General features: G+C 38.6%; 1 protein-coding gene across 3 annotated transcripts; it reads left to right on the plus strand.

Annotated features, from left to right (window-relative positions):
* The first annotated feature begins 1,174 nt into the window (after window positions 1-1,174).
* Window positions 1,175-22,064, plus strand: acss2 (acyl-CoA synthetase short chain family member 2). Of its 3 annotated transcripts, none has more exons than XM_044115839.1 (19): window positions 1,175-1,948; window positions 4,252-4,447; window positions 6,711-6,802; window positions 9,188-9,291; window positions 9,371-9,443; window positions 10,289-10,364; window positions 12,687-12,792; window positions 13,023-13,061; window positions 15,653-15,790; window positions 17,209-17,379; window positions 18,249-18,382; window positions 18,467-18,599; window positions 18,677-18,733; window positions 18,893-18,973; window positions 19,053-19,161; window positions 19,241-19,309; window positions 19,921-20,097; window positions 20,555-20,629; window positions 20,890-22,064. In XM_044115839.1, the coding sequence occupies exons 1-19, from the start codon at window positions 1,822-1,824 to the stop codon at window positions 21,015-21,017; spliced, it is 2,085 nt and encodes a 694-aa protein (XP_043971774.1). In that variant the 5' UTR covers window positions 1,175-1,821; the 3' UTR covers window positions 21,018-22,064. The 3 variants fall into 3 exon arrangements, with proteins under 3 accessions (XP_043971774.1, XP_043971711.1, XP_043971859.1); XM_044115776.1 differs by having other exon boundaries at window positions 1,195-1,948; window positions 13,020-13,061; XM_044115924.1 differs by lacking the exon at window positions 13,023-13,061 and having other exon boundaries at window positions 1,195-1,948.
* The last annotated feature ends 1,498 nt before the right edge of the window (window positions 22,065-23,562 follow it).

The following is a 23,562-nucleotide window of genomic DNA, read 5'->3' on the forward strand; positions in this document are numbered from 1 at the left end:
TTATTCACTTTTCAATAATTATTACATGTGCTTAGCATAAATACTCTTGGATGGTTCCTTCGGTCTTTTTCTTGTCAGAAACTATTCCATTTCGTGCTAGCTATGCTATGCTAGCAAGCGCGACGGAGCAGTCGGCCAATTGGAAAGAAAAGCATACCAAATAACATTTAATATTCTTTTATCATTAAAAAAACAAAATAGATTTCATTATTAAAAAATGCAATAAATTTCTTTAACTTTCTGTAACTCCCATAGCGCCCCCTGGCGGGCGCCATTTTGATACACTTTGCTTTACATCTCATTCTGTAAGAGGCGATATGGTTAAAATATGTGCTCTGTTGTTTTTTTTAGCAGGTATTCTGCACAGCTATATATATATATATATATATATATATATATATATATATATATATATATATATATATATATATATATATATATATATATATATATATATATATATATATATATATATATAAAAGTACTCATCCCCTAATTAATTTCTTATGATTTTATATTGTTGTTATACTTCAGTGTTTCAAGTCTAATATCAGAACTCGTATTAAAGTAAGAGCAGCACTATTTGAACATATTTTACAAGGTAACCCGTCCAAGAAGTTAGTCAACAAAGAGTCAAAAAGTACTTGGTAAAAAAGGCGACTCGAGTCCTTAGTAACTAATAAGAACATCTGACAGACAAAAATATAAAGTTATGTCCAAATTCTGGTATTTTGATAGTTTCAGGCAGAAAAAAAACTTTTCCAAATCAAATTTTCCTTCTAAAATTTAATTTATTCCAGAAAGTTACTCCACTAAATATATAATTAATACCCACTCTTTGCAGAATTGATTTAATTTAGCCACATTAAAAGCGTGATGGTTAAAGTTTTCTGCAACCTGAACTTTGCCCAAATAATCTCTAAAACTTTTTTCAGCTGTGTTCGTCCTAAGAACCTCAAAAACTTTTAAAATGTTTGGTTTGTAGTATAATGGAAAGAGGAAGAGAGATTACAACTATTGATCTGGAACGTATGAATACATTTTTAAAACATTTTTATTTTATTTTTTTTATGCTATCATTACTTCGCACCGGTTTTGCGATTTGAAAGTGGGTGTGACGCCTTAGCCTGATCTAAGTTTTGTCACTGTAAATTCGGAGCTTTCACAATGAGCACGTGAATGCCCCCCTGAGCTCTGATTGGCTCTGACTCGGAGCCAAACAGTCCAGCAGCAGAACACGCTTGCAACAAACAGTGAAGAAGAGACGCACAAAGAGTTAGCGCTACGGCTAAAAGCACTTTAATTTCGTTATATAGAGCTATGCTGAATGAAAGCATGTTATTATGTAATGATTAAACATAACGTGTCTCGTTGAATGTAACACAGAGCGGGCTTTTTAACGGATGAACTGAACCTGCCTTTTTCTCCTTAGCTTAGCTGGTTAGCTTAGCTGGTGTCAAACCTTTTTACGTTCGTGTTCACCCAGGAACGACGAGACGCTGAAGCTGCGTAGAAGCTACAACTGACTTGGGTTTTGTTTTATAAATCAGACAGCGTGTGCTTTTGGAGTCAACGGCTGCAGCTTTTGAATAAAAAGCGTCATAATTCACCCTGCGAAACAAGGAAGTCTGAATGAACTCTGCATTGAGTTATTTCGAATTTTTGCACTTCGCGCGAGATTTGACACTTCGCCCGATGAGTTAAGTTTGTTTCTATGAAAGTACACCAGAACGGGGTGCTTGAAACTGGATTTTTGTGGAAATATCAGGCCGACCGGTCCACACTTTGACTTGTATTCGTGGGGAATAAATTGGAGCCAACATGATTCCCGATAAAGCCCCGCAGGAGAACGTCTTCCACTGCTCCGAAGACCTAAAGAAGGAGTCCCACATCCCCAGCTTTGAGAAATACAAGGAGCTCTACATCCGCTCCATAGAGAATCCAGATGGTGAGTATTAATTTAAGCTACAGAATAGATGACTACTTAATGCTAAAAGTGAAAAATCTCGTGAGAATATGTAAAAAAAAAAAAAATAGCGGGGGTGTCGCAACCTGCAGGATTGCATCTCTACACCCAGTAATACATCCGCATTGCTAATACCACACAGGATCAGTGAAAGGTTGGAGTTTCTTCAGGAATTTCCCAGGTTTCACACGGAAACATTTCAGATTACACTGGGGCGAGAATGAAACCCAGAAACGCTGATTTCTCAGTAAATTTAGCTCCTATTTCAGTACAAACACGGAGTTATGCATTGATATATGGAGCTTTACAACAGAATGCATTAAGCATGCATATTCACACAGAGGTAAACATAGAAATAATCCTAACAATATTATATTTATAATTATAATATGTTGCGATTCCCTGGCCGGAGCCTTTTGAATGAACTGGTCCAACCTGTCTTATGTTAATAGACCTGCCACAATGACACATTTTCACATTATTGCAATAAACGATGATATTGTTTTGAGTCCATTTTGAAGTAATATAATAATAATAATGGTGGCATAATAATGGAAGAAAACAAAACATTCTCAAAGATCAATAAACTTTAAATTGGATCTGGAGGACATAAAATAAATCCAAATTATATAAACAAAACAACAAATAAAATGGATTGTGAAGTCGTTGTAAGCAAGCTTGTCCTAAAAAACAAACTAAACCAAAAAACTTCTAGTTGAGACCAAAACACCAAACTGAAGACTTTTATCATCCAGTTTTAGATAAAAAGAGAAAAACAATAAATCAAATTGAAATTGAGCTTGTTTGAATTTATTATTGGATTGATTTATTTCTCATTGCAACAGGCTGTATAGCCCTGTCACAATAAGACGATAAATTGTCCCAGATATGATTGTGATAAACGATAATATTGTCATTCTGAGACCATTTTCAACTAATATGCAGCAATAACAATAATGGCAGAGTTCTCTCTCTTAAAGATTGAAAATGCATTTTTAGACTAAATCAAAATGTTTAAATAGATAAAATAAACAAACAAAGAAAACATCAAAATAGGTTATAAAGTCTAGTTAACCAAAATTGCGTTTAAAAGACTTGTTAAATGGACTTCCATCCATTTCTTCCTGTAGTTACTGCTGGTTCACATTTAAAGCCTGATGATCGCCGAAAGATTTGTCATACAGTCACAGGGAGTTTTAGCATGTACTTTAAAATAAACAATAAAGTAAATTGGATACTTTCATATATATATATATATATATATATATATATATATATATATATATATATATATATATATATATATATTTATTAGGTAAATTGGATACTTTTTGACTGGTTATTATGACTCATATTCTACATTAAAACCAAAGGAAATGTTGCTGATGACTTGTTGAGGAAATCTTAGATACCAACTGGTTTCATCATTTTGCAGAACATGATACACCCGCTCTTCCTCTTGCAAAGCCATTTTAAAGCCTCACATAAAGTTTGAAATATTGCACATATGCAGTTATCCCAGCTATCTGTTTTATTTTTTTATTTTTACCCAGTTACTTCCTGGTTCAAGGCTCAGTGTGTCTCTATTGTCTCCACAAAAGGCCGTTTATTGCACTAACTCATAAACGTAAAATGCTCTGTGGTAGTGAGCGTTTTACACTTTACTCCTGTGCACATTTACAAGGCAGATAACTGCAGGAAGAAATAAGTGTGAGCCATTTTCAGACATGCAACCTGTTGGTTCTTGATCACAAACTTACAACTTCAATCTCTGTCCATTGCTGTTCAAACTACTGAATTAACTCAACTATAAAAATCAGCTACACATTCATTTAAAGATCAATAAACTTTAAATTCTAATGATCATTTAACTCTGGTGATGGAGAACATTTTAAATATCCAAAATAATAAACTTCAGCACCAGACTAAAGATCTTTACCATCCAGTTTTTGGTCGGAAGAGAAAACGATAAACCACACGAAACACTGAGGCTGCTTCCTGTCATTTGATTATGATTTCATCCAGGTGTTTGCATTTCCTGAGAAATTAATTATATATCCAACATTATTCTTGAAAAACAAATATTTATATTTTTACCCAAATTCCTGGACGTTGTGCATAAAGAGCAGGAAGTCCATTTGTCTTGTCCCATCAGGTTATGGTTCTGAACTGAACCGGAAAAATGTTTGGTTAATAACTATGATACATTTTTCTGTATTTCAAATGTGAATTTCTTCAAAAACACAGCGGTGCCTTTCTGTAATTGTCGTGTTTCTGTGCTGCAGAGTTCTGGGGTGCCTTTGCTAAAGATTTCTTCTGGAAGACCAAACACACCGGTCAGTTCCTGGACTACAACTTCGACGTGACCAAAGGAGAAATCTTCATCAAGTTTATGGAAGGAGCCACCACCAACATCTGCTACAACCTGCTGGACCGCAACGTCCACGAGAGGAAGCTTGGAGACAACATCGCCTTCTTCTGGTTAGTGGAGTGCAGCGCTAAACGATACGGCCGGAAAACAGGTCGCGATATGAGAGTTTTATATCTGATGATATCAATAACTATTGATTATTTTTGGTTTAAGTATCTAAAATGCAGCCAAACTGGTGGAGTGACCTACCCTGTTTTGTTTACAGTTTTCTCTGCATGTTGTTTTTTATTTTTAAGCGGTTATGAGGCGAAACATTAAACTGCTGTGTAAGTTACTCAGCAGGTTGTTGCTAGGCAACCACGCTCTTTGCTGATTGGCTGATTCCCCAGAACATTCTGGATTGAAGTTCAGTGAATATGGACCTTACCAGAGGGGCCGCTTTTCATTGGCTGATGCTCATTCTACGTGGTCACGTGGGTGGCCGTCTCACAAACACTAGCTTCTCGTTAGCTAAGTACAGCATAATAGCAGTTCTGATACAACTTCTACACCTTGAAGCCTGTCTGCTACACAGTCTTATGTTAGCTAAACAGATCAATATGCAACGTGTACTGTATCTGACACACACTAAAGATTTTATTTTAGCAGAAAAGGCTTTGGACTAAATTGTTACTCGTGTTAGCCACTCTAGCACAAAGTACAGCTGGTCAATCAACCATCGCTGTGTTCAGGGAAGCGCTGATTAATAATCCAGAAATAAATATCAAGCCTGGAAACTTGATATCGTAACGGACTGGATGTTATGTTTTTAACGTAATCTTTGCTCGTCTTAGCGAGGCGGTTGATACGGTAACAAGTGTGCTTAAACCACAAAGAGAGACAGACTAAAAAGGTGCGAATGGTTTTGAGTTGATCACCTGTTCGGGTTATTTTACCTTTGTTTACATTTGCTGTGGCTCATTACAGCCGCTGTAGTTTCTAAACGTTGGACTAATTACCCTGTTTGTTTATGATTATACGTCATTCATAACAAACATCAAATAGAACAAATAGATTTCATAAAATTTTAACAAACAAATGGCTTCTTTACCGTAACAGAGCTCTTTGGTTCCTCTTATAAGTCTGTAGCTTCTCATATTGAGGTCATCAAACCAAATTTCAGATCTATCGTAACTGACTGACTGACACCTGCTGGCCTCAGGTTTGCAACCAGCTTGTGACTGAGAAACCAGTAACCTCCTCCCAGATGATGACATGAACTTGTTATTTCCTCTGTCCATTATAGTAGCTGATATATTGTGAAAATCCGGTAGAAATGATGCACTAATGGAGTCATGTTTACATAGAAACAATGCGCTACGAGGCTTTGCTTGTGAGACTTGCGGTCACGTGGGTCGGTTGTGGGCGGAGCTTGGTAAGGTCCATTCTACATGTTGACTTTTCTGTCAGGTGTTTTATCTATTGATATTGATCATGTGACTGTTGAAATCTATATTATTATTGATTTTTTTTTGTCCAGCCCCAGTGGAGAGCTGGAGACAATAATCCTGAGATTTCATACGCTCTGGATGTCGGGTTAAACCTCTGCTCTTGTTTTTGTGTTTTAATTGGAGGATAAAATAAATAGATTTATGGGATGCCAAATAATAATCTTAAGTTTAATTAGATTATATGATGTTATCTTTCAGTTACTCTGCCACATTTGTGTCAGATACTTTTTTGGACGTCTACTTTTGACTTGAGTAGAAATAAACATAAGTCCTGCTACTCTTACTTCAGGTGAATTTTTAGGTTACCTGGACTCATCATTGGCTCCCTGACCGTCACGCCTGACTTGAGTCTCATGTGCGCTGTTGAACATGGACTGTTACATTTCTCATTTAATTCTTCCAGTTTGTGATGTTCCTCCTGTTTAACATCCAATCTGTTGTATGGAACCCAAATAGAGCTGAAAAAAATGGAAATGAATTGATGTTTCAGTTTTTGCTGAAGCGTGAAGGTTAAAGTTAAATGATCCCTAATTATTTGATTTCTTGCTTTTTCTAAATTAAATATCACAAAATCAAACATCAAGGCCATATCAGATAAGTCTGTTGATGCTTTTGTTATTAGACAATAAGTTTGATTAGCAGAGAAGAATCATATAAATTCTTTGCACTCAGTATATGGATTATTAGGATACTTGTAAAGAAAGCCAACAGTTCGACATCAGGTTTCTTTGTCAGCCATATCGGAAAGAAAACTTCTTCAAGACTAATATTTATAGTCATTGTGACGATTATGACCCATTATTGGTCTTTAATTCTGTAAGAAACAGTAAAAGAAACCGGTCAGATGTTGGTATTTATTTTTCTTTACTGTCTCTTGCTCCAGGGAAGGCAATGAACCCGGAGACGACTTGACCGTCACCTACAAAGAGCTGCTGCAGAAGGTCTGCCGGTTTGCTAATGTCCTAAAATCCCAGGGTGAGTCCCGTCTCCCTCCTTAAACATCTGATCTGCCACTGAGCCTTTCAGGGGCTTTTCACACCGGTTTGATTGGGGACCAAAATTGCAACATTTGTTAAATTCTTTGTGTCAAACAAACAAAACCCTTTGGAACCTGTTTCCCTCCTGGCCTGTGGGGGCGCTGCACCAAGAGAAACAGAAGGAAATGACACAAAGACCTCTGAAGAAGACACTGAGCATAACTTCCTTCTTTACCAATTGTGAACAAAAATGGAGTGGCATCAGATTTTAATGGTTGGAGGATTTTTCTTTAGTCTCTTTAGTAATAAATCACTAGGCATTTCTCCTGCTAAAGCTAGGTTAACACATTTGGATTTACCCAGAATGCCCTGCACTGCAGTTATCTTTGGTCTGCTGGGCATCCACTACTAAACGATCACCTTTCCAGCTCCTGGCGTAATGGCATAGTAATGCAAGTTTACTTTCTCAAAGATCAGTAAACTTAAATATCTGACAAATGTAACACTAGAAGTGGAAGACATTTTATATGTCCAAAATAAACAAAGAAACAACCATTAAAATTGCTACTAAAGTCTCAGAAAAAGTGGCTAGTTGAGACCACAGAACTCGTCTGACTGAGACGGTTTTAAACCGGAGAATAAAACCATGTTTGACACAGACATCAGCCAAACTGGGCCGTTGTAACCAATAGGAAAATTCAGCTGCATTTGCCACAATTCAGCCCAAAGACGGCAGCAATGACACGGTTTTAAGCCAAATATTCAGAATCAAGCAAATTTACACAGTTGGTCTGCAAAAATATCTTTAATCTGAGCAGTAGGACACGTGTAGATATGGAATTAAATTGTCCCGAGACCTCAGCCTTGAGGAACCCCAACTGCTTTACAGTTACAGTCACTGAATTACACAAATGTATCATTTTGCAGTTTCTCTGTGTAGAACTTGTATTTCCTGACCTCCATTATTGAACACATAATCAGTTTCTTTCCAGTAAATTAGAGTTAAATTAATTTAATTTATGAACTTGTTGCATTCTGTAAAGTCCCAGCGGATTTTGGCAGGAATCTGCTTCTATGTTTTTCTCTTTAACGGTTGTTGCTCATGCAGTGGAGTTGCTACACCAGCTGCAGAGAGCATGATGAGGAAATTTACTGAAATGTTTGCGCCCTCAGATTATGAAAGCACCTGGTTTCATCACAGTAACAGTTTTTTTTTAGCTGCTGTAAGAAATAAACTGTAGCTGTTCAGAGAAGTCTCCTCTGACTTTCTGCTTCGAATCACCAAAATCCTGCAGTAGGTTTTAAAGTTTTCTAAGAGGTGCAGGCTGGGCAGTCTGCTCTAGTAAAAAGCTGAACTTTATTCTGTCCCATCGGTTTTCTTCCATCCAACATGTTTTAAATTAGTTTTGACAGAATAATGAATAATAACCTGTTTGGTGTCTCTGTCTGTTTAGGGCTGCAGCTAGTTATTATTTTAGTAATCAATTATTAAAATATTCAATCACTCAGGCGATTAATCGGTTATACTGGTGATTAATCGGACGAATCAGAAATGGCTGCAGCTAGCTATTATTCCTCAGGCAGTTGATCAATTATTTTGATGATTAATAAATTAATCTGATAAAAAATGCCACATTCTGCAGGTTTTCATTTAACTGCTAGAGACTTTTTATAAAATTAGAAATACATTAAAAAATTTAAATAAACAAAAATAAATAAAATTCCTTTTTACATAAAAACATTTTATTGCCTAAAATGAAGTAACGTAGCAAAGGATGCATCTGCAACAAAGTACTTAAATCAGCCTTTTCTGATTCACTTAACACCAATACAGTCTGTTGATCGTTTCTCCAATTGACCAATTAATAATCGGATAGCAAAAATACTTAATATTGGGGCGTGCTTCGGTGGCGTAGAGGTTAGCGCGCCCCACGTTTGGAGGCCTTCAGTCTTCGACGCGGCCGTCGCGGGTTCGATTCCCGGACCCGACGACATTTGCCGCATGTCTTCCCCCCTTTCCTGTCAGCCTACTATGAAAAAAGGGACACTAGAGCCCACAAAAAGGACCCCCTGGTGGGAGGGGGGAATAAAAAAATAAAATATATACTTAATATGAGAATTGCATAGAATTTGACCCATTTGAAGCTGAAACTGTGGCACTAGAGGATTCTGGGTAGAACAGATTTACAGACAAGAAAGGTTGTTTTTTTTACCGTTAATAAAAATTGATATTATATTTGGACAGTTTTGGCTGAAGTTCAACCACTGAAGGGTTGTTGTTCCAGCAAATGGTCTTTTCTTGAATCTCTATGGTTGATCATTGATCACTAGATGATCAATTAATCACGATCAATCGTTTCAACTTTTGTGTTCTTGTGTGCAGGAGTGAAGAAGGGCGACCGCGTCTCCATCTACATGCCCATGGTGGTCGAGCTGGTGGTCGCCATGTTGGCGTGCGCCCGCATCGGAGCCGTCCACTCCATCGTCGTGAGTTTACGAAACATTCCTGCGAAGTTCGGCTTTGTTTGATCGTAGGACGGGTGCGTAAACCCGCCTCTGCTCCCAGTTTGCAGGTTTCTCCGCCGAGTCTTTGTGCGAGCGGATCATCGACTCCAAGTGCTCGCTGCTCATCACTGCAGGTCAGTTTGAACCAGAACCAGAACCGGGTAACTTCAGGGAGCCGAGTCGCTGCTGAAGTGCTGATTCTGAGTCTGTAGTCAAAGCCTAATCTGCCAGATTAGTCTGGGATGAAAAACTTAATCCAGCCATCTGACGCTCATTTATTCTTTTGTTTTCATTCATAAAAAAGGTTTTGGTTTTTTCTCCAATAAATAAGTTTCATAAAAGAAATAAAAACATTACTGACCTCAGGACACTGGAATTTGCAGCCAGTTACTTTTTCAGGGTTTGTACAGGAAAATAAACTAATAACATTCCCCTTTGCTAACCCAGCGATTTTTCAGACAAAAATAATTGGTAAAATCTGAATCCGTTCATGCTTTTTAAAGATCAGTAATCGGCCGTAAAACTCTGATTGTTGGAGTAACTAAATACATTTACTTTAGAACATAAGTTCTTCTTTTAGGAGATTCTTTCCTGTATTTTTACTTAAATACAATTTCTGGATCCTCCAATTATTTATTTTTTCCTGATTTTATTTTGTAATTATGTTAGTTATATAAATTGTTTTTATTTTGGTCTTTAAATACCAAAATTTCCACTTGACTTTATATTTTGGTCCGTCTGATGTAATTTTTAAACGTTAAGTTATTGATAATCTGATCAGTTACTGGAGTAGACGTTTTACCAAATCTTATTTTACTGTTACTTGAGTAAAGATATGTTAAGGTAGTGTTACTCTTTAGTGTAATTTTCAGGCCTTGTACTCTCCTCTGCATGGAAAATGTTTGTCTTTCTGTAAAAAGTTTTGTGTTTCTGGTTTGAATGGAGCTAAACCTTCTGGCTCTTTGTGTTTCCATGTCAGACGGTTTCTACCGAGGAGATAAACTGATCAACCTGAAGCTCTTAGCTGATGAAGCTCTGCAGAAATGTAGAGACAAGTAAGCTGTAAATCCCCTTATTCACAGCCCAACACACACACGCACACACACACACACACACACACACACACACACACACACACACACACATGCTTGTTTGCGTAGCTATCTTTGCAAGGACTTTCCATTGACTTCCATTCATTTCTACAGCCTAAACCTTATCCTTACCCTGTCCATTACATAACTAACTCCAACCAAAACTCAATTCACACCTTCGTCCTAAATCTGACCTCTGACCCAAAAACAGTGTTTCTCCTTGTGGGTCCCAGGCTTCGGTCCCCACAAGGAGCAGTGGGTCCCCATAACATTGTATGTCAGGAAGATGATCCCCACAAGGTATTAGAAACAAACGCACAAGCACACATACACGTAGCTGAGGCGCATTAAACCGCAGCTCTGATGAACTATTAAAATTTATTTAGATTTTTATTGATTATTCTAACAATTAAATGATTTATCTGCTAACTTTTCATTTAATACAATATTAGAAATACAAATACTGAACAAACATGTAATTAAAAGCATTTTTTAACATAAGAAAACAAACATTTTATTCCCTGAAGTGCATTTCTTTAGAGAACGATTGATTATTTATAGCAAAGGATACATCTGCCGCTAAAAATGAAAACCTAAATAAACACTTAAATAAAACTTTTTTTTGACTTAACATCAATGAAGTGTAGAGGTCATCTGGTGACTCTTAATGAGCAGATTAATAAAAGATGTAAAAGGAGTTTAATATTAGATTTTTTTCTACAGAATTTGAATCAGAATTTGAATTTGAAGCTCCAACTGCAGCTTGAGGAGTTCTGGGCAAAACATATTTTTATTTTTACTGCAGGTTGGACAGAAAACAAAATCCTCCTGAAAATACATACTGAAAATTTAATTAAATTCAATTTAAAACATATTATTTATCCCCAGGGTGATAAAAGCTGGATGTAAAATAAATCTAAGATAGATATCAATCAAAAATCAATCAAATTTTATTTGTATAGCACATTTCAGCAGCAAGACATTTCAAAGTGCTTTACATCAAATCAAACACAAAGATACAATGCAACATAGAATCAACAATAAAAACACAACATAATCAGATTCCGTCAATAAATTTGCAATTGATTACGTTTCAAATAAAACTCTAAACAAGTGGGTTTTTAGTTGAGATTTAAAAGAAGTCAGTGTTTCAGCTGTTTTACAGTTTTCTGGAAGTTTGTTCCAGATTTTTGGTGCATAGATGCTAAATGCTGCTTCTCCTTGTTTGGTTCTGGTTCTGGGGATGCAGAGCAGAACCAGAACCAGAACCTGAGAGTTCTGGAAGGTTGATACAACAACAGCAGATCTTTAATGTATTGTGGTGCTAAACCATTCAGTGATTTATAAACTAACAACAGTATTTTAAAGTCTATTCTTTGAGCTACAGGGAGCCGTAAAATAGAAAGAGAGTGCAAAACTGAAAGTGTTTAATGTCAAAAGATGATATAAAACCAACTGACAGAGAACATAAAGGAGCATTTAAAGCTCAGAATGACAGTAAAAGTGACATATTAACAATTATATGTCGGTACATTTTGATTTGCCCACACAGCGCTTTGGTCAGCAGCAGAAACCCACTGAAAATACTTTACTGTCTTCCTTATTGCACACATTAACCAAGATCACGAGTCGGGTCAGAACCCAGACAAAAACAGAACCCAGTCCGTGTCTCCTCTATAAGTGGAACTAAATCCAACAGTTTTCTTACGTCGTTGATGAAACCTGCGTCGTAAATCAGGACGTAAACAAACCATGGCTGGAAATTATAAATATGGATTTATGGAAGAGTCTGTAGCTGCGTTTCCGTTACAAATGTGTTCAAAACTTTGTCGGGAAAAACAGAATTTCTATTAAATAAGAAACAAAATTAAAATCTCACAGCATAAGTTTGTTCACAAGATAAATCATTAAGAAACATTCATCACCTTCATCCGCCAAACATTTCCTCTCGTTGTTTTTCCTTAGTCTCTATTGTAGTTTTGCCAAATAAGCTCATTTCAATACAGCCGAGATTCAACTCACATATTTTCTAGGAAAAAAACTTAAAGATTTGATAAAAGTTGAAAAAACAATTCTCAAAAATGCTGAAATTAATCTTAAAAAATTCTTTATATTTTGAGTTTATGCCATGAAAAAAGCCTAATGTTGCAGATTTTTGATGCTGTTGCAGATTTTTGATGCTGTTGCAGATTTTTGATGCTGTTGCAGATTTTTGATGCTGTTGCAAGGTGCTGCATGCTCACAGCAGGAGGGTGAAGTGAACATTTTGTTTTTGGGTTTTTGCAGAGGATTTCCACTGAAGAAGTGCATAATGCTGAAGCACTTATCGAAGGAGCCGGAGGCGGCGGGAAGACAGTCTCCTCCCGCCAAGCGAGCGTGTCCAGATCTGGAGGTGAGGAAACGACGGATCGTTTGTCCTAAACAAGCCTGGCTGCAGCAGAAAATGCTAACTTTACAGTCTATTTTTCCTTCTGCATTCGTCCTAAACGCTTCTCAGTCTTCATCTGCCATGATTTGATTTGGTGTCCCTGGTTTTGATTATTTTTGTTGGCGGGTTTCCTTCCCCCATTAACCTCTCGTTCCTCCTGTTTTGCCTTCCCCTCCCTCACTCCCATCCAGCAGGAGAAAAGGAAAGTAAAGAAAACGCATCCTGTTCCAAAGGTATTTCCATCTCCACAACTAAAATCCTCCATGTCATCTTTTTGTTTGTTTTGTAACGTTTCTGGGGTTTCAATCAAACGCTTCACTGTTTTTGCATCACTTTGTTTCCCAGGGATTTTTTTCTCTTTTGCTTGAGATCAGATAGAAACGTTTCAACACTAAACTTTTATCAGTTCATCTCAATAAATCAGAGCACCGTTCAAGTTTTTTATTTCCACAATTCAGTTTAAAAGTAAAACTCAGAAATGTTATATTTGGCCGGTAGTCATTAGCGAGACTGCTGACTTGTCACAGCATCCCATCATGACAAGGGAAAGTTTAGTGGAGTTAGTTTTCATAAATTTAATTAAAATACATAGCCATGTTGTTTACTCTTCAAGGCATCCTGGGTAGATGAAATATGCTAGGTGCTAGCAGTGCTAGCGCCGGCCAGTCAGAACAGTGATTCCTGTTCAGTGAGTAACGTTCAGCCCTTTCAGTTTGATCTGGAGTGAGAGCAGATGAAGATGAGAACGAACAAACGGAGGAAGAGGAGAAAGTTGGATGAAAAATCTGATGTTTGGGGCGTGCTCCGGTGGCGTAGAGGTTAGCGCGCCCCACATTTCAAGGCCTTCAGTCCTCGACGCGGCCGTTGCCGGTTTGATTCCCGGACCCGACGACATTTGCTGCATGTCGTCCCCCCTCTTCCCTCCCCTTTCCTGTCAGCCTACTATGAAAAAAAGGGACACTAGAGCCCACAAGAAGGACCCCCTGGTGGGGGGGGAAATAAAAAAAAAATCTGATGTTTGTTCTGCTGCTGCTTGGAAATGCTAACCTAAAAAAGAGCATGCTAATAAAAAAGCTAGTTGTGAACTCATGTTGTTTATGGTTAGCATTGGGATCAAAATGTTTTCTTAAATATGTCAAAATGGTGTGTTACAAAGACTGAAAGATTCCTCATTATCACTTTAAAGATTTGTTTATTATCTTCCAACTTGTTTTGATTGTGTGTTAGCTCCTGCTAACATAAAAAAACAGAAGCTCTCAAGCGGATCACGTTTGTTTTTCAATTCAGTTTAATTAAATTAAAAAATTACTTTGTTGATACCAAAGGTAGGTTAAATAATTTAATTTAAGTTAATTTACAGCTCCTGTGTATAACACCACATGAAAACTTTGAAGCAACTTGCGTACCGTTAGCATTGACATCTTGCGTTTTGCTTTGTAGGTTCTAGTCCACTAAAGTATCCGTAAAAAAATTTATGACCTCCATATATAAAATATACAATAAAACTGGGCAAAACAGCAGAAAACGTATCAGTTTAAGTGATTCATATCAGTCTATCACTGATTATTGATTTTTTTTTGATATGTGAAATATTTTTGATACATCAAACTTGTGGATCAGCCTTTCCTGTTTTATCCACAGTTTTCACTCCGACCCGTCACTTTTTATTTTTAAACATCTATGAGGCGAAACCTTAAACTGCCCTTCCGGAAGTTACCCAGTTTGTTGTTGCTAGGCAACCGGGGGGGGGGGGAGGACTTGAAATTGCTCCTAACCCAGCAGGTCGTTGCTAGGCAACCAAAGAGTGAGAGAGTGAGTTAGATTCCACTCACTTTGCTTTGCGAGTTGAGAGGTTGAGGAGCTAATATCTATCAGACAAATTATCTATTAATATTGATCATGTGTCTATTGTGGAATATATTATTGATTTATTGTTCAGCCTTAAAAATACACAATTTTAGAAGCAATTCATGTTTTTTATGTATCATTTTACTATTGTTTTTGTATGGTTAAAAACAAGACCTGATTAATTGGATTACAAGTTTTAATGTGTCAAAATCGGTGTAGTTAATTAATAAAAATTAACATGTTTCTGTCCCAGCACACAGAAGGAAAAGGAAGTAGAAGATCATAAACCAGTAAATGAAAATAGTGAAAGAAATCTCAGTAAGAACATGTTGTCACTTTTTTCTGGAGTTTCTCTTCGTCTGAAAAGCAGCTGGAGAGAAAAGCTTTTCTTATCCCAGTTATTAAGTTTGGCCCATTAAGGAGAATGAAACGAGTCCACAGAGCCAATAATTTAATCTTTCATTGGCGTTTGACCTTTTCACGTAATTTCAATAAAACGTTACCCAGCCTGGGAGGAAGACTGCGCCATTAGCAGATTGAAGAAATCCCAGTAATGGCCGAGGACTGAAGGTCGCTGCAGAGGTTGTCCTCATGAGGCGGACGTTTCTGGAGATTTACTCCTTAAAGGAGCAGCGCTTCTGTTCTCCTCCTGATTTATTTGTGGCTTTGCTACAAACTCACCAATCAATGAGATGAAGCCAGAAACTCTGCAGGCTCCTAATGCCGAACTGGCCCACTTAAAGTAATGAGACATGCAGCCTGAATCATTGCTGTGTCATGCTTGTTTTAATGTCATTTTCCTACTTTTTGTTTAATTTCCTTAAATTTTGTTTCTGTGGCTGAGCTCTGGTGCTCACTAACATTAACTAATGAGGTTTTTGTAATTTCAGTCACTGATTCCCACTTATTGGATGCAAATATTAGCTGTAATTTCACTTGTTGTTATTCCTCATCTCAGATTTGTTTTCTGCTCCAGGTGCCCTGGAACCCAGACGTTGACTTGTGTTGGCACACTCTGATGAGTGGAGCTGCAGACGAGTGCGAACCCGAATGGTGCGAGTCTGAAGACCCGCTCTTCATTCTCTATACCAGCGGCTCCACCGGCAAACCCAAAGTAAAGGAAGCAGACACAAAACAATCCCTCCTTTTTTATTTTAGATTTGTAGAATTAAAATCAATACACTAGAACAGAAAGTTGATTTGTTTGTCTCATTTGATGTTGATAATAACTGAGTAAACAAAAATTAGTTGGAGTTCCTCAAAGCTGAAGTCTCAGGACATTTTAATTCAATATTTGTATGTGTCCTATAGCGCAGAGTAAAGAGCAACTGCACCACAAATCAACTATTAGAGCCAGAAAGCCATAAAATTAGGTTCCTGCCAACATGACCTTAAGTTTTACAAAATATTTGTCCATATGTTTATAAAGTAATAAGCTTAAGTTGGCCATCATTTCCTGAAAATAAACTTTTTTATGTCCAATAATGGAGGCCAGGAAATGTAAAATTACACACAGAGAAACCAAAAAAATAGTTTGTCTTACTTCTTACAACAGAAATCTGGGGTTCCTCAAGGCTGTGGTCTCGGGACACTTTAATTTAATCTCTGCATGTGTCCTATAGCTCAGGTTTACTGATGTCGCTGCCAATGTATTGTGCATCTTTACACTGCAAAAACACAAAATCTTACCAAGGATCTTTGTCTAGTTTCTTCTGCAAATATGTGATTACACTTTAAATAAGTCAAAAGCAACTTTTCAGAAAGATCAATTTTTTTAAAGTAAATTATTTAATATTGGGTTTTTTTTTTTTTTTAAGTTCTAGTTTCAGAGGAAGATGGCTTCACTTAAAGCTGCAGTATGTAGCTTTTATAAGAAAAAAATGTTTTTTAGATATTTGAAACAGATATTCAATCTCCTTCATTTCCTCCCTGAACTGTTGAAGAAATTCAACTAAAGCAACCAATCAGAGCCAGGAGGCGGGTCTTAGCGCTGTCAATCTCCCCCATGTATGAAGGAAGACAACTTACTGTTACAGAGAAACTCTTTATCCACAGTCATTGGTGGCTGTGCTAACTAGCATTAGCATACACAACAGGCTTTGCTAGCTGTAGCTTAGTAGAGAGCAGGGGGAGATGGAAACAAGTGATTAACAGCACTAAGACCCGCCTCCTGGCTCTGATTGGTTGTTCCTAGTTGGGCGAGACGGCAGATGAGCTAAAATTTTTCCAGTTTATTTATCTCATATGGTACTATTATGACATGGTGACAATTTCAACAAATACGGTATGTAAAAAAAAATATATATAAAACATTAAAAATAAAAAAAAATCTGCCAGTGGAACTAGTTTTTCTAAATCTATACTCTAGAATTAAAAGCCTATTTATGTTGCTGAAAAGTTACTTTTGTCTGGAGTACAAAGATATTTTCAGTATAAACTAGACAAAAATACTTGGTTGGATTTAGTGTGTTTGTGTTTTTGCAGTGTAACGCAGCTTCCTGCTGCAGGTTGCTGATGGTTTCCTCTCTGCAGGGGGTCCTTCACACCGTCAGCGGATACCTGCTCTACGTCGCCGCCACCTTCAAACTGGTGTTCGACCATCAGCCCGGCGACGTGTACTGGTGCACGGCGGACATCGGCTGGATCACCGGCCACTCCTACATCACGTACGGACCGCTGGCCAACGGCGCCACCAGCGTGTTGGTGAGGAACCGTTAATTGTTTCCATCCTTCGGTTTGCAGAAACGGCAGCAAAGCTTCCAGTTTCCAGCTGAACTTATTTCTGAATGTTCACTTTGATGAGGAAGTCGCTCCAATGTTGAGGATTTCTGTCTCATTCCTGCTAACGCCTCAGATTTCATTCTGAGAACAAAGAGTTTAATTCATCATAAACTCTTAAGGAAATAACTTGTTTTTATTTAGATTTGACTTCATATTTTCAATTGTAATTTAGTTTTGATCAGTTTAAGCCATTTGCTTACTGCGACAGAGGATCTTTTTGAAATTACAAAAATAAAGTCATTAATAGCAGTAGAATAAAGTTCCAATGTTACCAGAATAAAGTCATAAAATTATGTTTAATTTAATGAGAGCAAAGTTTTAATGTGAACAGCTCAATATGTTTTGATCATTTCTTTAAAATAAAAAGATGAAATAGTTTGTAACATTTATACCACATTAATCTTCACATGATCAACATTTTTAAAATATAAAAATATAAATACTTTATTCTGCTAATATTATAACTTTATTTAGGAATATTCAGAGTTTATTCTCGTATTATTACGACACTGTCTTGATAATATAACTTAAATCTTCTACATTTTTCTCACAATATTATCGCTTAATTTTCAATATTCTGGCTTTTTCTCATATCATCGTGACTTTACTCTCAATATCATATATATATATTTATAATGTTATTACTCAACTCTGTTTAGTTTGTGATATAAACACTTATTACACGTCCAGTTAGTTTTTTTCTCTCGTTATTTTATTTTGGAGGAAGGTTTTTCCTCTTCCTCCTGTTATGTCGTTGCCATGGTGACGTGACCTCCTCCCTCTGGCTGCAGTTCGAGGGTTTGCCCACGTACCCCGACGTCGGCCGCATGTGGCAGATCGTGGACAAATACCAGGTGACGAAGTTCTACACGGCGCCGACCGCCATCAGGCTGCTGATGAAGTACGGCAGCGACCCGGTGCAGAAGTGAGCGACCCGTTTCCGACCCGTTTCCGATCCAACTCGGAGACACGAACGCGTCCTGAATCGACTTTCTCTGCTTTTCTGAAGGTACAAACGCAAATCGCTGAAGGTTCTGGGAACGGTGGGCGAGCCCATCAACCCGGAGGCGTGGCAGTGGTACCACGGCGTGGTGGGGGAGAAACGATGTCCGATCGTCGACACCTTCTGGCAGACCGAAACCGTCAGTACCGACCGACCCGTCGGGCTGCGTCTGTCTCGCCGTGACGACCCGGTTCAATCCCTCTCTGTGTCTTTCAGGGCGGACACGTGCTGACTCCTCTGCCGGCGGCAACACCCATGAAACCCGGATCCGCTGTGAGTAAACGACCCAGTTTGTTCACTCGTTTATATACATATGTTAATTTACACACACACACGTTTCATATAGACCCATGTGTGTGTGCGTATATATATATATATGTGTGTGTGTGTGTGTTTTTGAAAAAATGTCTAAATATGTGACTCTGTTCTCAGACGTTTCCGTTCTTCGGCGTGGTGCCGGCCATCTTGAACGAGTCTGGAGAAGAGCTGGAAGGGCCGAGTGAAGGATACCTGGTCAGGATTAAATATGTTGTTGTCTTGCCGTATGTTTTCCTCTGTCGCCTTGCGTTGATCGCCCTCCGCTTCTCCGCAGGTGTTCAAGCAGCCGTGGCCCGGCGTGATGCGCAGCGTTTTCGGGAACCACGAGAGATTCGAAGCCACATACTTCAAGAAGTTCCCAGGATATTACGTCACGGGGGACGGTGAGACTCGGTTATTAATATCGGCTTCAGCCGTTCAGGAGTCAGCCGTTCTGTACTCATCACCTGTTTCTACCGTAAGGTTGCCGCAGAGACAAGGACGGATACTACTGGATAACGGGGAGGATAGACGACATGTTGAATGTCTCAGGTACGCCGCCGATCAAACTCGCTCTCATCATGGCGGTCATAATGATTCGGAAGAAACTGGAGTCTTGAAATATGTGGAATTTAAGTGTGGATAATTAGCTGCTGTTGCTAATGCTAGCACAACTAGCATTAGCAACAGTAATTGTTATTATGGACAGGATAGCTGATATCAAATTTAATGCTAGGAAAACTATTTAATGCTATTGTTAACTAACATTTGCATGTTGCAGACCCAACTAATTATGTTAGCATAACTAGCATTAGCATTGATAATTGGATAATTAGCTAATGCTTGAATGCTAATGCTATGATAACTAGTCCTAGCATCGGTACAGCTAATGCTAGGTTACTAGCATTAGTTAAACTGGCTAATGCTAAATCTATTTGGGCACGCAAATGTTCAAATATAATGATGATTCTTTTTTTAAAATTCAGCATATTTTACCTTCATGTTATAGGAAGGCGGTCGGCCATCTTGATACAGCAGAAAACTGATTAATTGAAGCTTATTGATTAATCATTGGTCACACAAAATAAACGTAAATTATAATGAAGAAGCTGAATCTGTTTTATCGTGGTGTGACGGTGTATTTCCTGCTGCTCCCCCTCCAGGTCACCTGCTGAGCACGGCGGAGGTGGAGTCAGCCTTGGTGGAGCACAAATCGGTCGTTGAAGCCGCCGTGGTGAGCCGCCCTCACGCTGTGAAGGGAGAAAGCCTCTACTGCTTCGTCACGCTGAACGACGGCGTGGCGTACAGCCAGGCGCTGGAGGCCGAGCTCAGGAAGCAAGGTGGGTCCGAACCGGGCCGAACCAGACAGAACCGGGGCAGAACCAGACAGGACTGGAGCAGAACCAGACAGGACCGGGGCAGAACCGGGCAGAACCAGACAGGACCAGACAGAACCGGGGCAGAACCAGCCAGAACCAGACAGGACCGGGGCAGAACCGGGCAGAACCAGACAGGACCTGGGCAGAACCGGACAGGACCCGGGCAGAACCGGACAGGACCGGGGCCGAACCAGACAAGACCGGGTCCGAACCGGGCCGAACCAGACAGGACCGGGACCGAACCGGGCCGAACCAGACAAGACCGGGTCCGAACCGGGCCGAACCAGACAGGACCGGGTCCGAACCGGGCCGAACCAGACAGGACCGGGGCCGAACCAGACAGGACCGGGGCCGAACCAGACAGGACCGGGGCCGAACCGGGCCGAACCAGTCTGATCTGTTTCTGTTGTGTCTGCAGTGAGGGAGAAGATCGGAGCCATTGCCACTCCAGACTACATCCAGAACGCACCTGGACTTCCTAAAACCCGATCCGGTAGACGCTTCCCGCACAAAAACACAAAAGTTCAAATGTTTATTTTTCATTGGAAATATGTTGAAATAAAACAAAACTAACTTACAAGTAGCTCTTCAGCCAGATATTTAAAGTTAATGATTCAGTTAAATTTACTGAGAACAATAAATTTTTCCCACATTACGAGTTAAATAATCTGGAACTTTTTCATCAATATCAAATTATTTACTTTGTGTTTTTACAGTGTAATCTGCTCTAAACAAACTTCGTTGTGTTTGCAGGAAAGATCATGCGGCGGGTGCTTCGTAAAATCGCCTGCAACGAAAAGGATCTGGGCGACATTTCCACGCTGGCCGACTCGTCCGTCGTTGACGAGCTTTTCAGAAACCGATGCGCCACCACGGCGTGACGACGCCCCCTGGAGGCTCACCACAGGAAGCGCAGAAGAAGAGCCGGCGCTGCTGGGAAATATTTCCTCCTCCTGATGGCGGCAGAACGTTGCAGCCAGAAACGCAGCAACAACTCAGAGGTAGCAGCTCAGGGCGTTCAGAACCACCGGGGCGGCTTCTTCTTTATTCCTGGTTTCTGCTAGAAAACAGTGGAGTTTCTCTAACGGTCCAGTCAAATCCAAGCCATAACACCATAAATACCCTGAATAACGTTTTTAGCAAGCTTTATCTGTTATTTTTAAAACATAAAGTGTCTGTAACCATTTTTCTTTCCGTTTGTTTTCATTTGAACTGAATTTAATCATATTTTGTTGGGTGTTTCTGTGTGACCATGTTTCTACGTCTGTTGGCTGGCAGAACCTACACTTCAAAAACACAAAAAAAGCAGTTTTACAAATATCTTGGTACACTTAAAATAAGAAAAAACTAACTTACACATAACTTTTCAGTAGCTTAGATAAGCAAATAATTTCTTAGTATTGCTAAAAACAGAACTAGTTTGACTGGCAGATTATTTCACTTATAACATGGGAAAATGTTTGATTTTAAGTAAAATAATCATTTTTCCCACCAATATTAAGGAATTATTTACTTTAAACAAGCTCATCTAAAGTCAACCTGTAAGTTAGTTTTGTCTTATTTCAAGTTTACTAATTTATTTACAATAAAAACTAACCAGAATTACTGGGTAGGATTGTGTTTTTGAAGTTTAGCTTAAAAATAACAACAAAACTCACCTTGAAACATAAAAAATAAACCTTTAAAAGTTTAACCTTTCACTCTGAAATCAGACGTAACAAATTAAATCTGTCGTGTAAGAAAAGCCTTTGGAGTCGGTAGCTGTAGTTGTAAATATTTGTGTGATTTAAACTCAGATTTATCAGAATTGTGGCTGTGACTGCTGAATGGGAAATGTTTATTTCCATAAAATATCCACTCATGTTTTATTTCATCTGTTGGTTTTACTGTTTGAAAGCAGCTGGAGAAATTAAACTACACACACTGTACATGCATGTCGTTGTGGATTTTTTTTTTTATACCTATTTTTTATTGAACATTTCTGAACACATACAGTGGAGAGGCATCAATACATTCAACTTCATACACAATGTCGGACAACCGTGTCCATATTTAGCTGGATACAAGAGTGGCATTCTCCTTGCGTCTGTAGTCGCTCCATTTTTCCCATTTAACATCAAACTTGTCCTCCTGCAGTCTTAGTCTATGTGTGATTTTCTCCATCACAGAGATCTCTTCCACGATGCTCAGCCACTGCTCCACTGCAGGAGGGTTTTGTCTAAACCACAGTTTTGTGATGGTTTTCCTTGATGCAGAAAGTAATATTTTCAACAGATATTCATCGTCCTTTTGAATTACATGGTGTGTGAGGCATCCCAGGTAGAGTGTTTTACATGATCTGGGTATTCCGTATCCCAGTATGTTTTTCAAGATAAGGCTAACATTCTGCCAGTATGTGGTTAGCTTCTGACAAGACCAGAATATGTGTGTGTGGCTTACATCAGTCTGGCCACAGAGTCTCCAGCATGGTTGTGAACTGGATTCCATCCCGGACTTGATCTTTGGTGTTATAAAGAATCTAATCATGTTTTTCCAATTAAATTCCCTCCACACACGGGAGCAGGTGGCCGTACACTGCATTTTACAAATTTTAAACCATTCCTCCTCGCTTATGTGCTCCTTCAATTCGTCCTCCCATTTTTCTTTGATGTACATAGTAGACGTCCTCCTGCCTGCCATCAGTCCCTGGTGCTGAAATAACCCGCAATTTATTCCCCCTCATAGGGAAATGAAATATCTCTATTATTTCACTTACATTGGTTTTTATCTCTTTCTCATAATAATCTTTTATTTGCAGGTATCTATACTGGTCTTGATCCTCCAGTCCATATTTTCCCTTTAGGCTATTAAAGTTCAACAGATTGCCCTTTTCAGTCAATTTACACATTGCTGTGGCACCTTTATCTGCCCATTGTTTGAAACCTGTATCATAAATACCTGGTTTAAACCTCGGGTCCCAAGCAAACCAGCTCAAACTCTTTGTTTGGATTTTTACTTTTTTATGTTTTTTTCATGTGCAGCCGGGTATGATGTTTGGTTTTAAGGCGAAACCAGAACAGCCGCTGATCTGTACAAACTTTTATTATGCAGTTATTGACTCACGTCCAACCCAAAGACACACAAACCTCAGATAAATGACAGAGACTTTTTTCCCATTTCAGATGATCCAACAAACATGCAGTGCGTACGGAAAGCATAGGAGATTATTTAAAGGGATATTTCAGTTTTGCTTTTTTTAATAAATTTGCAGAAATTTCTACAATTCAGTTTTTTTCTGTCAAAATGGGACAGTGAATGTACATTCATGAGAAATAATGTGAACTGTTTTGATTTTAGAAATTGGCTGCAGTGAAGCAGAGTGGAAAGTTTAAATTGTCTGACTGCTTTCCGTACTCCCTGAATTTAACCTGAATAAATACAAAATGC

Source organism: Gambusia affinis, linkage group LG01 (genome assembly GCF_019740435.1).
Source record: "Gambusia affinis linkage group LG01, SWU_Gaff_1.0, whole genome shotgun sequence".
In the NCBI taxonomy this organism is placed as follows: Eukaryota; Metazoa; Chordata; class Actinopteri; order Cyprinodontiformes; family Poeciliidae; genus Gambusia; species Gambusia affinis.